The 14,681-nt window shown below is 48.6% G+C and overlaps 1 protein-coding gene across 1 annotated transcript in view; it reads left to right on the plus strand.

The window, feature by feature from the left end:
• Positions 1 to 10,164: 10,164 nt before the first annotated feature.
• LOC119294899 (COMPASS-like H3K4 histone methylase component WDR5A) overlaps positions 10,165 to 14,681 on the plus strand; it is a 6,861-nt gene continuing 2,344 nt past the window's right edge. The window contains exon 1 of the mRNA XM_037573181.1: positions 10,165 to 10,926. Within this exon, the coding sequence (XP_037429078.1) occupies positions 10,264 to 10,926 (663 nt within the window). The 5' untranslated portion in view covers positions 10,165 to 10,263. The remainder of the gene's footprint in view (positions 10,927 to 14,681) is intronic.

The following is a 14,681-nucleotide window of genomic DNA, read 5'->3' on the forward strand; positions in this document are numbered from 1 at the left end:
CCCTTCTTCGGCTCGGTAGAATTGTGCGGCGTCGGACACACTGCATGGCAGATCCGCAAACACCCCTGGAGAACTCCGAATTCGGGTCAGTAAAAGGAACCTTTTCTTCACATATTTTCTTTGCATAATAAAGGTCTTACCCACCACAATTTTTCTGGCCTCCTGGATTTCCTAGAGGGCGCCTTGGGCTTCAACCCGAGCATCGTGTGCGGATTGACGAGCCTTGGTGAGTTCGGATTCTTTATCCGCAATACTCTGCTCCAAGGACTCGCACTTGTTTACGGCTTCCTGGAGCTCTTGTTGAACCTCAATGACCCTGGCCTCGTGTTTTTCACGAGCGGCCTGCTCCTTGGCCGCCTTCTTCTCGGCCTCAGCTAGCGCCTTCTTGAGAGCCTCGACCTTGGTCACCGCTCCTAAAATATATCATGACATTTTTTAGTCAAAATAAATTACTCATCCGTATTGAATACAAATGAGGTTATTCCATACCTTGGTTCTCCTCCAGTTGCTTCTTTACATGGCCGAGCTCTTCCTCGGCCCGCTCCAGACTCTGCTTCAGTCCGGAGACCTCAGCAGTATGGGAGGTTGCAGCCAATAACGACGCCTACTTATTCACATAGACATTTTATAGTTAGTCTCCTGCGAAACTTATTTGATCCTCTGTCCAGCATTTTTCCAATACCAGATAGTGTATCAGGGGCTACCGTCTATGTTGTGACATTCTTTTTTATATTTATATTTAATTTCATTGCTTACCTCAAAGCCTGTTAGAAGGCTTGTGCAGGCTTCGGCCAGCCCGCTTTTTGCGGACTGAATCTTCTCAATCACCGCACCCATAAGGGTACGGTGCTCTTCAACAATGGAAGCGCCTCGCAGCGCCTCCAACAAAGTATCTGGCTCCTTTGGGTGGACAGAGGTCACCGGTGGAATGGGTGCACCCCCTTCAGTCGAAGGAGGTTGCTTGCCTGATTCCGGAGCCGTATTGGCCTCCGGAATTGTGTCCGATTGGGGGCCGAATTCAGGATGGCCCCCACCGTCAGTATCCATGGAGGTCTGCTCCCCCATGTGTTCGGCTGCCGAGGTTTGACCCTCCGGCACCTCCTTGATGGTCTCCTGAGCCCTCCCTGGCTTGGGTTCCTTTGGGACAACACCTCGGTGTTATCCATGGCCTTGGGAGATGAGGCCGCCAGGAGGCTCCCACTGTCCATCGCATCCGGGTCCAGCGAGCCCTTCGATGAGGATCGCTCGACGTGGGACCTGGCCGGACTACAAAATACGTGACTCAACATATTAATGCTATGCAATAGTGAGGCTGGATATATGAATGTGTCCGGGTTTCTTAGTACTCACGATGCCAGGGGCTTGACCCTGGGTTCCCGCTCCGAGCTGCTGTCAGTGGCCGCAGTAGACTTGTCTGGAAGGGAAGCTTTCCCCTTCTTAGACGTTTCGGCCTCCAAACACATGGAGGTCGTCCTCTTCTTTCTCCCCCTCGTAGGAGGGGGAGTGGCTTTCTTCTTCCTCCTTCTCTTCCTCATCTTCTTCGGTGGAGGAGCGGGCCTCGGCGTCTTCGGATGCCACGTCCGAAGTGCCCTTGCGATGAAGACTGTCCCTGATCTCCTTGGCCTCCTTCTTGGCCTTCTTCTTCGGTGCCTTATAAGGTGCTGGGACCAGCATCTTCATCAGAAGCGGGCCTTCTTGTTCTTCGGGCAGCGGGGCCGGACAGTAAATCCGATCCGCCTTCTTCATCAAGCCCTGGGGGAATCATTAGGGAAATATTAGGTGTTTCCCTCAAGTATGCGAGTAAAGGATACACCTTGAAAACATATAAAGACTTACCGAGCTTGCGGGGCGGTCCAATTTATGGCCGGGATCATCGGACGAGTCCGGCCATGACTTGTCGGGCTTGAATAGCACCTTCCAGATGTCTTCGTGCATTGTGTCGAAGAACTCTAGCAGGGTCTAGTACTTGGCTGGATCGAACTCCCATAGGTTGCAAGTCCGGCGTTGGCATGGGAGGATCCGGCGAACTAACATCACCTGGACCACATCGAAAAGTTTGATATTCTTGTCTCCCATGCTCTTGATACGCGCGTGGAGCACCGTCAGCTCGTCTGACGAAGACCAGTCTAGGCCCTTCTCAGGCCAGGATGTGAGCCGCATTGGGGCCCCGGATCGAAATTCAGGAGTCGCGACCCATTTGGTATCGTGTGGCTCAGTGACGTAGAATCACTATTGTTGCCACCCTTTGACGGACTTGTTGAATGTACCTGATGGCCATTTAACGTTGGGCATCTTGCTCACCATGGCGCCTCTGCACTCGGCGTGCTCGCCGCCCACCACCTTCGGCTTCACATTGAAGATCTTTAGCCACAGTCCAAAGTGTGGAGGGATGCGGAGGAAGGCCTCGCACACGACAATAAATGTCGAGATGCTGAGGAAGAATTGGGGGATAGATCATGGAAATCTATCCCATAGTAATACATGAGTCCGCGAACGAATGGGTGGAGGGGAAACCCCAACCAGCGGACAAAATGAGGAAGGAATACAACCCTCTCATGGGGTTCCATGGTCGGGACAATCTGTCCCGCGGCAGGGAGATGGTGCACGATCTCCTTGGCCAGATACCCGGCCTCCCGGAGTTTCTTGATATCCTTCTCCTTGACGGAGGAGGCCATCCACTTGCCCTGCGCTCTGGATCCGGACATGGCTGGAGTGCTTTTTGGGGGTGGAAGAGATGGAAGCTTGGGTGCTGGAGCTCGAGAATGGGGAAGCAGAGAGAAGGCGTGGGTGAAAGAGTTGGGTGGGGTTACCCATACCCGTATTGATGAGAATCCCGAAATAAGGGGACATGATCTCTGCTTTGACAAGACGTGCCAATAGAACCGTATCTTGAGATACAGAGCAGTGGGCTAAAAAATGGTTCGAATAATAACCGGGCGTCAACGTGATGTCATGTTGTAAAAAGTTGTTAGCAGATTTAACTCGTGAATTATTGTACTCTCTACGGTTGTGTGTGGTATTTGTTTTGTAGAGTCGGATACATTTCTTGTGTTCGAAAGAAGATTTGGAGTATTTGGAGGAGGAACCCGCCTTGCAATGCCGAAGACAATCTGCGTGCCGGACACCTCGTCATTGAATCCTGGTTCAGTGGCTACTGAGGGAGTCCTAGATTAAGGGGTTCTCGGACAGGTGGACTATATACATGGCCGGACTGTTGGGCTATGAAGATACAAGATAGAAGACTTCGTCCTGTGTCCGGATGGGACTCTCCTTTACATGGAAGGCAAGCTTGGCGATTCGGATATGTAGATTCCTTTCTCTGTAACTGACCTTGTGTAACCCTAGCCCCCTCCGGTGTTTATATAAACAGGAGGGTTTGGTCCGTAGGATAACAACAATCATAATCATAGGCTAGCTTCTAGGGTTTAGCCATTACGATCTCGTGGTAGATCAACTCTTGTAATACTCATATTCATTAAGATCAATCAAGTAGGAAGTAGGGTATTACCTCCATAGAGAGGGCCCGAACCAGGGTAAACATTGTGTCCCCCGCCTCCTGTTACCATTAGCCTTAGAGGCACAGTTCGGGACCCCCTACCCGAGATCCACCGGTTTTGACACCGACACCTAGATATTCTCATAATTATGCTTTTAAATTGCTCGACAGTAATTTGTTCACCCACTGTAAGATATGTTATCTTGAGAGAAGCCACTAGTGAAACCTATGGCCCCCGGGTCTCTTTTCCATTGTATTATATCTCTTTTATTTACATTGCATCTCGTTTACTGTTTTGTAATCTTTATTTTTCAATCTATACAACAAAAGTACCAAAAATATTTATCTTATTATCTCTATCAGATCTCACTTTTGCAAGTGGCCGTGAAGGGATTGACAACCCCTTTATCGCGTTGGTTGCAAGGTTCTTATTTGTTTGTGCAGGTACAAGGCGACTTGCGTGTAACCTCCTACTAGATTGATACCTTGGTTCTAAAAAACTGAGGGAAATACTTACGCTACTTTGCTGCATCACCCTTTCCTCTTCAAGGGAAAACCAACGCATGCTCAAGAGGTAGCAGTCGGTCCAGCAGCCGGACATGCTGGCTCGCCAGCCAGCTCGCCGAGCTGAGCGATGACAATCAGACAATGGACGTAGCTTCCGACCAGGAGCCGGCGCCACTGTCCAAGCCGGTTCATGCCGTGTTCACCATAGAGCAGGTGCGGTCGCACTTCAACGCCCTAATGGTGGAAGAGCTACCAGTGCAGGAGGACCTGTGCTGCAACCTCCATCTCCTCAACGAGCACCGGTGAACAAGCGAACGACAATGCCATCGCAGACATGTGGCCCTATGGTCCTGGCTTCTCGAATGAGCAACACGCGCTATATCAGACCATCCGTAGGGCCCGCGAGGCCCTCTCCATCGTCCTTTGAGTTGTTGCGCTCGCCATGGCACCACCGTCTCGCGTTGTCAACATGGTCAACGGACATGAGGAATGAGGAGATGAATTTACTTGGAGAGGATGATAGTGGGGACCCACCAGGGCCCTAGCCGCACGTACGCAAGTGCCTCCTTATTTTATACAACTGTAATTTTTTTTGCTTCCTCCTGGTTTCGTGACATCACGGCCCCACACCATTGTCAACCTATGTAGTCAATAAACGAGAGAATTGCACAAGGAGCGGCCGACAGCTGGGACCAAGCAGCTCAAGCAGTATTTGTGTTTTTGAGGTGTGAGCACTCCAGAGTTTTTCTTGAGCGATGTTTTCATTGTTGTTCAGAGGAGAGCAGGGTATTAATTGGGCGGGCTGTGGCCTAGCCCAGGCCAGATATCCAGCCCAAATATTAATTTTTTTCAAGCTGAAAATGGCTAGCCCAGCTATACTTTTTTTTGAGGAATACCCAAGCAAGGTCAACTTGTTATTCTCCGTCCCGCTAGGCTGCAAATCTTTCCTAGAAGGGATGCATTAGGCTTAACAAGAAAATGAGCTGTAAGAAATAATAAATGGGATATAATTATAAAAATTGGGCAGTAACTACAAAAAAATGCTCCAAACACGTAATCACTTTATTAAATATTAATATTTGGATTTTGACAATTTTAATTTCATTAATTGTTGCACGCGCAATGTTTCGTTGGATTTTTACGTAATACAAATTTATATTGAAATTGTATTTAATCTGACTAGAAATTTCGGGATAAAAATAATTCGGATCCCATCAAAATGTGGGAAATTTTATTGAATTGTGTTTTGAATGGTTGGTTGAAATAATTAATCGTTGAAATGGGTTGTACTTTTAACAAACTGTAAATGGGCTGTAATAAATTCCATTAGAATTCAAAAATGGGTTGTACATTCTTACATCTCAAATGGGCTATAAGTTCTATGCCACACACTTTTGGGCCTACTAAGTTGACGCGTCCCCTAAAAAAAATAAGTTGGCGCATATGCAAGGCTTTGTAAACTTATAGTCAACACACGGTTCTAGCAGCAGTGGCCGTTGGATGTCCATCAACCGGATGTCGTGCTTCTTTCAATCTAAGATATTCTAACTTCACCCGCACGAAAATGATTCCTCCCCCTGACATCTAGGGTGCACCATTTCGGAAGCTAACCTGTGGGCCTACTAAGTTGACGCGTACTAAGGGCTTTGTCAACTTAGTCAATATGAACGATTCTAACTCCAGTGACCGTACGATATCCATCCAACGGCCGTAGTGCTTCTTTAGTCTCTGATCTTCCTGCTCCAGCCGCCCAAACCAGCGCCGGCAGAACCGCCTGCTCCCGCCTCCCGTGGCCGGCTGTGCTACCGGGCAGGCCTCACGGCCCCATCATACTTGCATCCCTGTCCTGTCTATCCCTCTACTCACCCACACCTCCTATTATTTTCCGGCAACGGCAGCCGAACCAGTCAACCCTCGTACACCCCATCGCGTGGGCAGCCACTACCGTGTCTTCCCCGGCTCCGTGTCGTTTCCTTCATAGGCCTCGCCGTCGTCCACCGCCCTGGTGCTCTCGGCGCGGCGTGGTCAACGGGGTCAATGAACGACATCCATCGGAAGTGGACTGTACGTGGAGAGGCTGACAGCTAGGTCCACGACCGCACACAAGGAAATACCTCCTTATTACGCGCAAAATAATGATTCCTCCACCTGACATCTGGGACCCACCGGAACGGCCTCTGTATTTCGCGAAAAAAATGTTCCCTCTGCTGATAGGTCGGACCCACCAACTATATCTTCGCATGCAAGGAAGTGCCTCCTTATTGCGCACCAAAAAATGAATACCCCCTGCCAGCTGGGACCCACCATAGTGGGAGGTTGACTTGTGGGCCTACTAAGTTGACAGGGACGGAGGGCTTTGTCAACTTAGTCAATATGAACAATTCTAGCTCCAGTGACCGTACGATGTCCATCCAACGGTCGTATGCTTCTTCAACCTCTGGTCTTCTTGCTCCAGCCGCCCAAACCAGCGCCGGGCGTGATCCTGCCTCCCGTGGCCGGCTGTGATGCCGCGGAGGCCTCACCTACACCCCCTATTATTCTGCGGCGATGGCAACATCACACCGCAGGCGAACCAGTGAACCCTCGTACTCCTCTCCGCATGGGCTTCCACTATCGCGTCTTCCCCGGCTCCGCGTCGTTCCCTTCCTAGGCCTCATCGTCATTCACTACCCTGGTGCTCTCGGCGTGGCGTGGTCAACGTGGTCAAGGAACGGCTTCCATTGGAAGAGTACTGTACGTGGAGAGGCTGACAGCTGGGTCCACGGCAGCTGCAAGAAAGTGCCTCCTTATTATGTGCAAAATAATTATTCCTCCACCTGACAGCAGGGACCCACCGGACGGGCTACCGTATTTCGTGAAAAAACGTTTTCCCCCTGACTGCTGAGACCCACCAGCTACATCTTCGCACGCAAGGAAGTGCGTCCGGGCAAAAAAAAACGATTCGCCCCCCTGACTGCTGGGACCCACCAGCTACATCTTCGCACACAAGGAAGTGTCTGACAGTCGGGACCCACCTGGTCGAAGCGTATGTAGTGTTGTCATTCTGGTCACGAACATGTACGTACATACTGCTCGATGTAGAGGCACGCACGTGTCATAGTAGAGGCGTGCACGTAGCATGTACACATACATACAACGGCCAGGGTGCAAGAAAGAAAATACGGCCACGTACGTACATACGAGCGGGGTCTCGAACGCCTACTCGCGCATACGTACGGCCAGGGCTCGTGTACATGGCTGGGTCGGAACGAAGAAACTGCGTCATTGTCGTGTTCATGGGAGCCAACCGGCTGGGTCAGAACGGAATGCATCATCGTGTTCATCGGGAGGGCTTGGACGGAACAACCGATGGAAACGAGGCCTGGCGTACCGCATAACGGAGGAAACGACCTTGTGTTCGACCGGCCACGGTCGAAACGGGATCCTGTTCATCGGGAGGGGTCTGGCATACCGCAAAACGGAGAAAACAAACTTCTATTGGACCTCCTATGGTCGAGACGGGGTCCTATTGATCGGGAGGGGTGTGGTGTACCGCAAAACGGAGGAAACGGACTTGTGTTGGAGCACTACGGTCGAAACGGGGGTCCCGCTCATCGGGAGGGGTGTGGCGTACCGCAAAACGGGACTCCACGGGATACTATTCATCTCCACCGTTGACCTCCTCCAGCCTCCACGGGCTACTGTTCATCCACCGTCGACCTCCTCCAGCCTCCACCTGCGACTGTTCATCCACGGGCTCCTGTTCATCCAGCCTCCATCGCACGCTCCTCCACCGGCTACTGTTCAACCAACCCTCTCCACGGGGTCCTGTTCAACCACCCCTCCACGGGCTACTGTTCATCCAACCCTCCACCGACTACTGTTCAACCAACCCTCCACTGGCTATTGTTCAACCTTCCCTCCATGGGGTCCTGTTCATCCAGCCGTCCACGGGGTCCTGTTCATCCACGCCCAACCGGCTCGATCGAGCGGGGTCCTGTTCATCCAGCGGCAACACCACGGGGTCCTGTTCATCCAACCCCCACGAGGAATTGTTCATCCAACCCCCCAGTAACGCTCACTGTTCATCCAGAGGCAGCATCGATCGGCTTCAATTAGCAGCAGTAGTGAAGGAATTGCTCGATCGTTCGGGTTCAGTAACGTGTAGCCTGCAGTGCAATCGCTCGGGTTCAGTTAGAGCCCAACGCCTCGCACCCACGCGCGTACATGTACGAGATAAACGCGCATCGCTCGGCCTTCGACCACCCACCGTAACTGGGAACTCCCCGATATTTTCCTCGCCCTCGCTTCTACCACGGTCTTTTCCGTCATGCACAACCCAAAGAATGTCATGCAGCTACGTCTCCGGCCCGCCCAGGACGAAAAGCCCATTTTCTGTCATGATTTTTTGTCATAGAAGTAGGAGCCCACCACATCTATGATGATACCGGGTTTTGTCACAATTATCATCATAGAAGTGTCATAAGTATGACATAATTTTTTTTGTTCGGCCCAAAATGTCACGGATGTGTCTTTTTTTTGTAGTGACTGCTACTGTTGTCACCATTACTATTGCTATCGTTGCTACCACTATCGAACTATCATATTACTGTGCTACTGATCACTCTGCTGCAGATATTTGGTCTCCAGGTGTGGTTGAATTGACAACTCAACTACTAATACTTGCAAATATTCTTTGGCTCCCCTTGTGTCGAATCAATAAGTTTGGGTTGAATACTCTACCCTTAAAAACGGTTGTGATCCCATATACTTGTGGGTTATCAGGGTACAACAGCAATGGCTGGGGAGTTCAAGAGCAAAAAATGGTGCCCATTGCCCATTAATAACATAAAGATAGTTGTGAGCTCGATCATGAGCATGCATATTTGACGTCTGATCTTCATGTGTAAAGCAAACTTCATTAAAGTTTCTCATATGTTGATTGATCTCCATGAGGATGCTAAGGTAGCTAGGGCAGAATCCGTTGTTGATGGCGCCGACCACTTCCTGACAATCCTATGCATGTAGTGATGCAACTGCAAGTCTGCTACGAGGGCAAGAGCTTCTCTACACACCAAGGCTTCGAAGGTAGCTGGGTCAGAAATACTTGGACAAGCAAGCATTGAAGACCACTGATATGCGCCAAAATTGGAACAGATAGCGACCACCACCCCTCGGTTTTTAGACCTAGAAACAACTGCATCAAAATTTTATTTTCATCATGTGCTAGGGTGGGGGGTCCATCTGGGACAAATAGGTCTAGTCTAGTGAGCTCCCACTGGGTCCCGGGCATGTGATGGGATGATCCCAAGTCGTCTAGGAAGCTACTAATAAAAGGCTATGGAAGATCTCTTCATGAATTGCCTAATCACTTGAGAGAGCATAACAATTATCAGAACCAGAAGATCTTGCAAGTTTTCTATTCGGGTTTTCCATAACTGAGTTTCCACTAGGCACAACATCGAAGAGGCAAATTTATTAACGAGGGCTAGATCCTCTTTCATTGTCGTAGCTTTGCTGAATGTGCGATAGTTCCAACATAGGATTTATCCACATCCACCCGCACTACTGCCATCCATCATGTCGCCTCACGCGGTGGCGCTTCCTCCTGCTCGAAGACGATGTCATTCATGTCCTCCCGAAGCTCCAATTCCTTCATCATTGCCTCTAGCTCGATCTGATAAGATTTCCCCGAGCCGGACGCACCGGCTCCATGATTCCTATCTAGACCGAAGAAAATAGTTCATGGGCCACCCAACCCTAATCTCCCTTGGTCTCCATAAACTCAGCACCAAGACCGGGAAGCAATCCAGGATCGCCCCTTAGTCAGTCCAAGCAGTTGAGGAAATGGAGGATCAAGGTAAGAGAAACATGATTTCTACGTCGGTCATCGCCGCCAAGAGAAGAGGAACCCCAACGAGAGGGGAAAAAAGCTTTGCATGTACATGTACATAGTGGTATCAAATATGTTGTTCTGCTGTGCAATTGGTAAAAAGAAAAAATGTTCTGCTGTGCAGTTGGTAAAACAAATGAATTGGGCCGTCTAAAGTCGCTAAAGACAACTCCCAGGACCGCCACCAGTAGATATCTGAAGCCCAGTCCATACCGCCATAGCCGTCTAAAGCCCACCGAAACTCCGGAGCTTCGGCACGCGTCCCTCGCCGTGGTTCCCCAACTCAACTCAACAGACCACCCCACCGCAGCAGCGTCGCCAAAGGGGAGGAACTCGACCCTTCCCAAATTACAAAACCCCAAACCCTTTTTCTTTCTGGTTCGCGGCAATGGCGGCGCCGGATGCAGACGAGACCCCTGCCTCCCCGGGGTACGCCCTCCGCGCGACCCTCACGGGGCACCGCCGCGCCGTATCCGCCGTCAAGTTCTCCCCGGACGGCCGCCTCCTCGCCTCCGCCTCCGCCGACAAGCTCCTCCGCGTCTGGTCCTCGGCGGACCTCTCCCTCGTCGCCGAGCTCGAGGGCCACGAGGAGGGCGTCTCCGATCTCTCCTTCTCCCCCGACGGCCGCCTGCTCGCCTCCGCCTCCGACGACCGCACCGTCCGCATCTGGGACCTGGGCGCCGGCGGCGGCGCCCGCCTCGTCAAGACGCTGGCCGGCCACACCAACTACGCCTTCTGCGTCGCCTTCAGCCCCCACGGCAACGTGCTCGCCTCCGGATCCTTCGACGAGACGGTGCGCGTTTGGGAGGTCAGGTCGGGCCGGAGCCTCCGCGTGCTGCCCGCCCACTCCGAGCCTGTCACCGCCGTCGATTTCGACCGGGACGGGGCCATGATCGTGTCGGGAAGCTACGATGGGCTCTGCCGCATCTGGGACGCAGCCACCGGGCACTGCGTCAAGACCCTCATCGACGACGAGAGCCCGCCCGTGTCCTACTCCAAGTTCTCGCCCAATGGCAAGTTCGTGCTTGCATCCACCCTTGACAGCACCCTGGTGAGTTATTCAGAATCTCTCCTCATTCTGTTATTGTAGAGACCTTTCCAGCTCGCAGCATATGTGAAATTGCAATTATCAATTGCGTTGTTATTGAATGTTTGATTGCTCTCTTTAGCTAGGTTGAAGAGACCTTTCCAGCTGGCAGCATATGTGAAATTGCAATTATCAGTTCTGTTGTTATTGAATGTCTGATTGTTCTGATAGCTAGGTTAACCATTAGTAGTTGACATTGTTAGCTAGGAAGAACATTAGCAACGGAACACTACAAGTACATTTTTGTGGGCACAAGGGACGGAGTGCCACTAGGGAACTAGGAGGGGATTCATAGCTTTGAGATTGTTCGTAGAGCCGATGCAGGCACTTAGTCCAGAGCATGCACCATAAATGATGCTTTATTGGCTGCTTATACTGGGGACTTATGTCGGTGCTGCTTTGTGGAGCTATTCTTTTACTACATGTTAAGCTCCCCTTTTAATGCCTTGGCGCGCATCGCTGTTTCCCTGTGACCATGAGGTCACGGGTTCGAGTCCAGGAAACAGCCTCTTGCAGAAATGTAGGAAATGGCTGAGTACTAAAGACCCAAAGTGGTTGGACCCTTCCCCGGAACCTGCGCAAGAGGGAGCTACATGCACTGGGCTGCCCTTTTTTTAAGCTCCCCTTTTAATGAGGCTTGCAAGCTCAGTTAATCTTAGCCATAGCCTGATTCTATCAGTTCCATTAAGTCTAGCCTTGGGAGAATATGCAAATTGGGAGTCCCAGTGAGGTGCCACCAAGCAAGGTACTCTTTGGGTTGGAGGTATTAGACCCGCCGCAATACTATTTTTGTACTTCACAGCATGACATGAACTTCAATTTGCAGTAATATGTGATTTTGCAATGGAGAAGATTGAGTGAGTGATCTGCACATCGTTCGGTCTGCACTATGCTAAGTAGAGTTGGAAATTTTGTGATTATGTTGGGACTTAGTGCTACCATTCTTCCTATGCTCTAGAATATGGAAAAAAGCAAAGCATGGCTTGTTAATAATTTCTACAAACGGCATCATTTTGTAGTGTTGTCTGCAGTCTTGAGATGATACAGATGAGGGTAATACTCCCTCCATCCTGAATTACTTGTCGCTCAAATGGATATACCTAGCACTAAAATATAGTGCTAGATACATCCATTTAAGCGACAAGTAATTCCGGACGGAGGTAGTATTTGTTTTTGTCTTCATTCAACAATGAGCTTGGTGGGAATATTTCTGTTGAGAAATGCAGAAAGCTCGAAATTCAACTTTCTTTCATGATTTGATTTTGATGTGCCTAAGTACAATTGTGTGGTGATTGTTCTGGTGATAAAGATTTTTTTTAGGTCTTTTTGCAGTAAATTGACATGTCTGGGACATCAATCAGTAGTTTGTTTCTTTTGGCTGTATGCCTGTAGTCTGTTTTGCAACTGCCTGGTATAGTCATATGATTCTTGAGAAGTAATTAAATGTGTGGAATTGCACATAGCCAACTGTCTTTTACATTTTAGCATAAGAAGCTATTGATATTTTTATCGGGCTTCAATATACTTTGGTAGTTTGCCAAAAAAAATACTCTGGTTAACTAATCCTTTTTTATTCATCATCTCCTTCCACAGTTGATGTGATCACAATCCCCTAGAGGTAAGTGTAGATGCTTCAGTAATTGTGACATGGTGCTGGGTGTAGATTTGCACTTTCTTTGATATCATGTTGCACAGTGACTGTGTAGCCTGCGGTGTCAGTTTTTGTGACATCGCTGTAGTCACAGCTGAGTTGAAGGTCACAACCATTGTTTATAAGGCGGTAAGGCGACCTAAGGCAAACACCAATCCCCCTGACGCCTAAGCGCCTAAAGCAGCATAATTGTAAGGTGCTGCCAGGGTGCCGCCTTGCCACCTAACCGTCCAAGGCGAGACACCTTATAAACAATCTCACAATACTAGTTAGGTGATTCTGTTCTCTTGTAGTGCTGTGAGTGCATACATTGAAGGACAAGAGAAAGATTATTTGGGAATTGTTACATTAGGGGTTATGTTAAACTCTTGCCATGAGCGTAGGATGGGCTGGAATTTTATTTTTAGGCAGGGGGAGGGGGTGGGGGTGGATATGTAAGTGGCAAAGCCTACATGAGAAGACATTAATAGAGCAATATCTGTACGTTGTCCTATCCTGCAAAATTTCCTTGTTTTGAAAACAAATTGGACCCTCCTAAGATTTCCAAAAAGTGGATTTTTTTTTAAGAAACCCAAATCTCCCAAACTTGTTTTCCTAGTAAAGAATAAAGATAAAGGCTTCAGCAACTGCAGGATAGCCATAGGCACACAACTACCGCAGTGGAAGAAAACAAATGAGTGTTTGGGGGTGTCCAATTGTGGGTTTGATCCACTGTTTAGCAATTTGTTGGTTCTTCGATATTTTCCATTCTCGGCAATGGGACCTGCATACCACAGGTCAAAATGGGAAAAGGGTGTTAGGTAGTAATAGGATTTAATTTATTTTATCCCTCTCAAAATCCAAATGGACTCTGTATGTTATTTAATCAGAGTCCACCTGTATGGCAGGTTTGATATGTTACCATGATTATTTCTGATAATAACACTTTTTTTAGGTAGGTAGTAGTTGCACATTCGAAATGTTGGCTTGCTAATTGCTATTGATATCAAATTCACGAAGTTATCTAGGCACTTTCACTATTCAACTAATTCCAATGCTTCCTTCCCAGCCATGTTGCCATTATATAGCTGCTGTGAATTTGAAAAATTCGTGATAGAATATGTGATGGGCATTAATAGAGCAATAACTGTACCTTGTTCTATCCTGCGAATTTTTTCTTGTTTTGAAGATAAATTGGAACTTGCTAAGATTTAAAAAAAAAAGGCTTACCAAGTGTTGAAAGCTCCCACACAAGGTGGGGTCTGGGGAAGGGAATTTCTAGACAGCCTTACCCTTCCATAATAATTTTGCAAGGAGGCTGTTCCAAACCCAGGATCTCCGGGCCATGGAGAGACTACCACTGCGCTAGGCCCACCCTTCTTTGCTAAGATTTCCAAAAGGCATTTTTTTAAGAAACCCAAATCTCCCAAACTTGTTCTTTTTAGTAAAGATAAATGCTTCAGCAACTGCAGGATAGCCATAGGCACACAACTACCGCAGTGGAACTGGAAGAAAAGAAATGAGTGTTGGGGGTGTTGAGTTGTGGGTTCAATCCACTGCTTAGCAATTTGTTGGTTCTTTGACGTTTTCCATTCTCAGCAATGGGACCTGCATACCACAGGTCAAAATGGGGAAATGATGTGAGGTAGTAGGATTTAATTTATTTTATCCCTTCCAAAATCCAAATGGACTCTCTATGTTATTTAACCTGGGTTCACCGGCACGGCAGGTTTGGTTGATACATATTACCTTGACCACTTTTTTTGGTAGGTAGTAATTGCACATTCGAAATGATTGCTTGCTAATTGCTATTGATACCAAATTCACAAAGTTATCTAGGTAGTAGGTACTTCCACTATCCAACTAATTCCAATGTTTTCTTCCCAGCCACGTTGCCATTTTATAGGCTATAGCTGCCGTGAATTTGATTTCTTTTGTCATTTTGACCTATCATTTCCTGATGTATAATTATTTCTAACATTAAAGTTCAATATTTTCTTGTATCCTTGCATTTTGCCTATAATAAGTTTTAAAGTCCGCTAAGCGAGGCCTGACTCCAGCAGAAAAACAGAAAATGAAGTGCTGGTTT

Source organism: Triticum dicoccoides, chromosome 4B, assembly GCF_002162155.2.
Source record: "Triticum dicoccoides isolate Atlit2015 ecotype Zavitan chromosome 4B, WEW_v2.0, whole genome shotgun sequence".
Classification (NCBI taxonomy): domain Eukaryota; kingdom Viridiplantae; phylum Streptophyta; class Magnoliopsida; order Poales; family Poaceae; genus Triticum; species Triticum dicoccoides.